General features: G+C 47.2%; 1 protein-coding gene across 1 annotated transcript; it reads right to left on the reverse strand.

Moving 5' to 3' along the window:
• Positions 1–2,319: 2,319 nt before the first annotated feature.
• On the reverse strand, positions 2,320–4,528 carry NKX3-1 (NK3 homeobox 1). The gene is made up of 2 exons (XM_007950852.2): positions 4,207–4,528; positions 2,320–2,726 (listed from the first exon to the last, which is right to left on the reverse strand). The coding sequence occupies exons 1-2, from the start codon at positions 4,526–4,528 to the stop codon at positions 2,320–2,322; spliced, it is 729 nt and encodes a 242-aa protein (XP_007949043.2).
• Between the last annotated feature and the right edge of the window lie 571 nt (positions 4,529–5,099).

Below are 5,099 nucleotides of genomic sequence, written 5' to 3' on the forward strand. Positions count from 1 at the left end.
TCAAGTCAAGGCTTTTATGTTAGAAATCAGAGCAGAATTTGCTATACACATGGGGAGGAGCCCAAAAGAACTAATTAAACAGAAATGAAGTAGGCTGTCTGGGTGAAACAGTAAAGGGCACCATCCAGTTCACCTGTCAGATACTGATAGACTAGTTCTTCATGTTTTTTTCTACTAGTTCAGATATGAATGAATAGCTAGTTCCAATGTGAGAAAAGATGGATTTGTGAAGAAAAAAAATTTTAAAGGTTTTTTCTTTTTTTGCAACACCACATACATCACAGAAAAATGTGTAACACTTGCAGAATTTTAGTTTGAGCAAATTAAATTCAGAATAGGAATGGAAAGGGTAATGAAAATGAGTACTGAAACACAAAAGATGCAGAAAAGGAGAACGCAATTTAAGCAATTCTGCCTTCTGTGCTATTACTGTGGGGTCAGCTGTAGTACACAGCATTTGGCAATACTGGAATGTGGAGCCCAAACCATAGAAACTTCCTACCAACTAACTTTGGCAGTTTTGTCACCAACAGTAAACTGACACTTTCAGGAGGAAATTGAAAGGTTTCTTGCTTATAAGAATTATGTAGTGGAATCAAGAGACTTCCGGGCCTTAGGGTACTTCGTTAGTAAGTGCCTTTTTTACTTCTGATGTCTCCCCTCTACCAGGTATCTGAGATAGTAGGAGAAGAATGAGCGGAAGCTAAATCTTTCTGTTTTCTTCCTTTCATTCCCTCTGAAGCCACTAGTGACCCATTTTGGGGACCAGGACTTTAAGAAATATATGTAGGCTATATATACAGGCATCAAACATGGTTTCTAAAGTATCTAGACATTTTTGTTGTTTGGTGATAGAAGTCACAATATTGTTTTGAAAACAGTTTCATTTTCCTTCACCTCTCTCTGCAAAGTCCTCTCAGCCCTTTCAGCTTTCTCTGTGGACTAAGCAGTAAGAAGCTCTCCAAAGCCTGGGCTGCATTTCCTTCTAGTCCTAGCCCATGAGTCCTCCATTTCCACTAGACAGTGCCATGATGCCTGGCCCTCCATTTTATGCAGTGTTCCTTGCATGTGAGAGCCCAATACTTTTACCTCTGCTGCCAGCGAAGAGTTCAAGCGTAAAGGATTGTCAAACTTTGAACAATAACAACATAGCCACCACCAAGTCTTATCAAAGCAGCAGTGAGTGACCCTGTAGATCTGTCAGGTCTTTAAATAGGATTTAGAATTTAATGCTGTGTATTTATTTTTAAATGAAAAAATAAGAGCTACTAGTTTAAAAATGCCCCTCCCTTCTTTTTCTTTTTTAAACCCTATGGACATAAAACTTGAGGGGAAAACAAAAAGACCAAGTCTCACGCTAAATAAGGAAGGTGTATGTTGGGTGCAGCCAAACTAAAATTATAGACTGAAAAGAAGCCCTTCAGTGGGTGATTGCTTTAGAAAATGAACAAAATAATAAAAGCAAGCCCTTACACTTAAGAACTAGGTGACATGTCATGATGTAGAATGCCAAGATCTTTCTGGGTCTAAATCCTCAGGCCCAGAAGAGGCCTTTTTACCTTTTGCCAACATCCCTCAGCAGCAAAGCAGAGACCCTCCTGAGGGCCCTGTCTTGGACATGCTAGGGCTCTCCTGCCAGGGACCCACCCCTTGTAGTAGAGTTCTATTTATGCAGCTTGTCTTAAAACCACACTGAGTGGGTCATGTTTTACCTGGGTCTCCCTATAAATACTTAAATTGGTGTGCTGTATAAAAAGAAATAAGAAGCCACTGATATTTCCATCTCCCACCACTCATCTCCATATCCCATGCCAATCTGTTCTGAACATGAGAAATTTCCCTTTGAGGCCCTTTATTTCCTTCTCTCTTACAGAGACAGAAGGAAACCTTGGTCAGAATCCAAGGCCAATGTAGGCAACATTCTCTTCTTGGCTGTCCTTCCTCCCTTCAGGCTGGCTCTTTCAGAGTCAATATTCAGTTACATGGAGGATGAAGTTGTAGGGATGGAATACCCAGAAGTGATGTGAACAACTCATACAAAGTGCTACAAACAGCACCTGAGTACATCCCTCCCTGCTTTAAACTGGTAGCTAAAAGCAAAAATGACCTACATTGTGTGTTAGATGAATTGTTTAAATATTAAAATATTCACTATTCCCTATCTGTCCTTCGGCTCGCCAGTGAAGAATCTTGGATTCCCATGCAAACCTCTGACATATCTTGCTCCTCAGTCCTCCCTGACCCTGGCCCCTTTTGCTTGCCAGAGGGACAACTTGGGGAAGAGTTTCTGATCATACACGGTGGTCGTCTGAGCAAGCATTACCAGAAAGCTGGGCTCCAGCTCCCCAGGCAGTAAAAGTAGGGGTAGTATGGGTAGCTGTTATACATGGAGATCAGGGAGGCCCGTGAGAAGCTCTCCTCTTTCAGGGATGGCGGAGAGGAGTGCTTCTCCAGGTCTCCTAGGTCAGAGGTGAGCTGCTTCCTCTTAGTCTTATAGCGTCTGTTCTGGAACCATATTTTCACTTGGGTCTCAGTAAGCTTGAGGTTCTTGGCCAGGTGAGCCCTTTCAGGAGCTGACAGGTACTTCTGATGGCTGAACTTCCTCTCTAATTCAATGACCTGCGTGTGGGAGAAGGCTGATCGGGCACGCTTCTGTTGCTGCTTGGGTGTTGGTGGGAGGCCAGAAGTGTTTTCACAGTCCAAGAGATAAGTCTCAAAGTGCCTATCTGGAAAGTAGAGGGGAGAAGGAGGGATGGATGGGAAGAACAAAGTTACATGTTAACAAGGAAGAGAATAGAATTCAATCCACACTTATCTCTTTAGTGAGTGAACAAACAGCTTACTGTCATCTTGGATACATTTCACTTTTTTCACATGACTAAGGAACTCTCCTTAAACCAGTAGGAGTTCTGGTGGTGCTGTGGTAAGGCATCAACTGCTAACCAAAAGGTCAGCATTTCAAACCCACCAGCTGCTCCATGGGAGAAAGATGAGGCAGTCTGCTTCTGTAAAGATTTGTAGCCTTGGAAACTCTGGGGGGTCGCTATGAGTCGTAATCAACTGGATGGCAATGGGTCTGGTCTGGTTGGGGTAAGCAACTCTCCAGAGTGGAGAATGAGTAAATATGTATGTGTTAGTTTTCTAATGATCAGCAGGAACCCAGAGTTAGAGCTATTTAGTGGTTGAACTAAATAGAGATTCTGGATGTGTGTATTAAGTTGTGGTGAGAAAAGGGAAGCAGGAAAGGCACTAAGATAAAAAAAAAAAAAAAAAAAAACCTCACTGCCATGGAGTTGGATCCGATTCATAGAGATACCTCCTTGGGTTTCAGAGGCAGTAGTATGGAAGTAGATTGCCCAACCTGCCTTCCGAGGAGTGTCTGGTGGGTTTGAACCGCCAGCTTTCTGATTAGCAGTCAAATAAATGCCTTAGGCATTACGCCACCAGAGATACCTGGTAAAGTGGGACTAAAAAGCATCTGGTGTTAACGTCCGGGTGGGCAAGAGAGGGCTTGCAAGCACTTGTCAAGATTAAAGGCAGCAAAAAATTCATTCTCTCTTTTTAATCGGTTTTCTTCTAAACGAGGCGATAGGTTGCCTCATAACAAGTGGTGGAAAAGAAATGAAATCTATTCTGTTCCTCTTGAAGACCAGAGGGAACTTCCAAAATTTACCTTTTCAATGCCCATAGGTTTGGGAAGCAAAGGAGTGTTTACTGATCAAACCCTAGTTTATTAACAATATTATTAGCTATATTAACCGCCAAGAAGTGACTTGGGGTCGCTGCCTTTCAAAGGTCGTGCGGTTGCTCTGAGCTGTGGGAGGGTGGTGTCGGATTTCCACAAGCTTCGCTGGCGGACCTGAGCTTCTGCCCGCGGCGGGTTGAGCGCTGTGCGCGCTGGCTGGCTCTGGAGCCCCGGAGAAGCAAGAGCCGCAGAGCAGAACGCAACGCGACAGGAAAGCAGAGCCGATGTCAACATCGTGCGCCGCCCTGACTCTGGGGCTTAGAGTGAATCCTCGAGGCAAGCTTGGGGCTTTTGTACGATCGAGTCTCTTTGCTTGTCAATGAGGCGCAGCACCCCTGCATTCAGGGCTCCGTAAAGTCTGCTCGGACCACCCCTCCCCCGGGCCCCAACGCCCCTCCAGTCTCTGGGCCCATCGGCCACTCCTGCAGGACCTCACCCCACCCCCGACCTCGCCGACGTACCTGGCTCGAGCTCCGCCAGGTTCCCGGCCTCCCCAGGAGCGGCGCTGGGCTGGGCGCTCAACTCCTCCTCTAGCCCCCCGGTGCGGGCTCGTCCTCTCTCCGGCTCAGGGTCCCGGCGCGTGTCTGACTCGCGCGGGCACTGCGGCGGGGGCTGCGGCTCGGAAATGCCCGTGTGGCCGCCGCTGCGTCGCTCTGCGCCGTTCCACAGAATGTCCTGGATGAGGAAGGAGGTGAGCGGCTTGGACTGGGGCGATAGCGTGGTCTGGGGAAAGCGGTCAGCGGTGCCCGCTTCCCCCGGTGGCAGCTTTGGAGACGTGAGCATGCTTGCGGTTCCGCTTGGGCTGCTGCGCTCCAGTCCCAGGCTGCACCCGTTGGAACTGGCACCACTTTCACTTTCCGCCGCTCCATCCGCACTTATAGCGCCGGGGAAAAAAGCGCGCCGCGCTGCCTTCCGATTGGCCGCGAGGCCCCGGGCTGCGCGCAGGATTGGCCACATGACCTTCCAGGTAAGGAGGAGCGGAGAGAGGAGGAGTCACATCTCAGGGTCTCACTCCCACTTCCAGAGAAGGCTTCTTCCCAAATCATTTTTCTTCAAGCTCTGAGCTCACTCGCTCTGCTCCAAGCCGTTTTCCCAGCGAAAAACCAAAGTGGTCCTCCTTTGCCCACACTTCCCTTCAAAAGCTGATAAGCTTCTCAGAAACAATGATATAGAACCGAACTGAGTTTAGTTCGTCTGGTCTGAAAGCGCTTTTAACCATAGCCGGAGAGATAGGCGGGGCAAATCACTGTTATCCTACTTTTCAGATGGGAATTCTGGGTGTCTGGAATCGACTCGATGGCAGTGAGGATTTTTTTTTTTTTTTTTTTTTTTGGGACGATGATGGCTCAGTGGT

This window comes from Orycteropus afer, unplaced genomic scaffold (genome assembly GCF_000298275.1).
Source record: "Orycteropus afer afer isolate SDZICR_OR568_19922 unplaced genomic scaffold, OryAfe1.0 scaffold00289, whole genome shotgun sequence".
Lineage (NCBI taxonomy): Eukaryota > Metazoa > Chordata > Mammalia > Tubulidentata > Orycteropodidae > Orycteropus > Orycteropus afer.

What these genes read in the sequence shown, in the direction of transcription:
- NKX3-1 (XM_007950852.2), bottom strand. Translation starts at nt 4,528, where the DNA reads ATGCTCACGTCTCCAAAGCTGCCACCGGGGGAAGCGGGCACCGCTGAC. An exon ending in CCTGGCGGAGCTCGAGCCAG is followed by an intron (nt 2,727 to 4,206) that starts GTACGTCGGCGA and finishes TCTACTTTCCAG; the next exon opens with ATAGGCACTTTGAGACTTAT.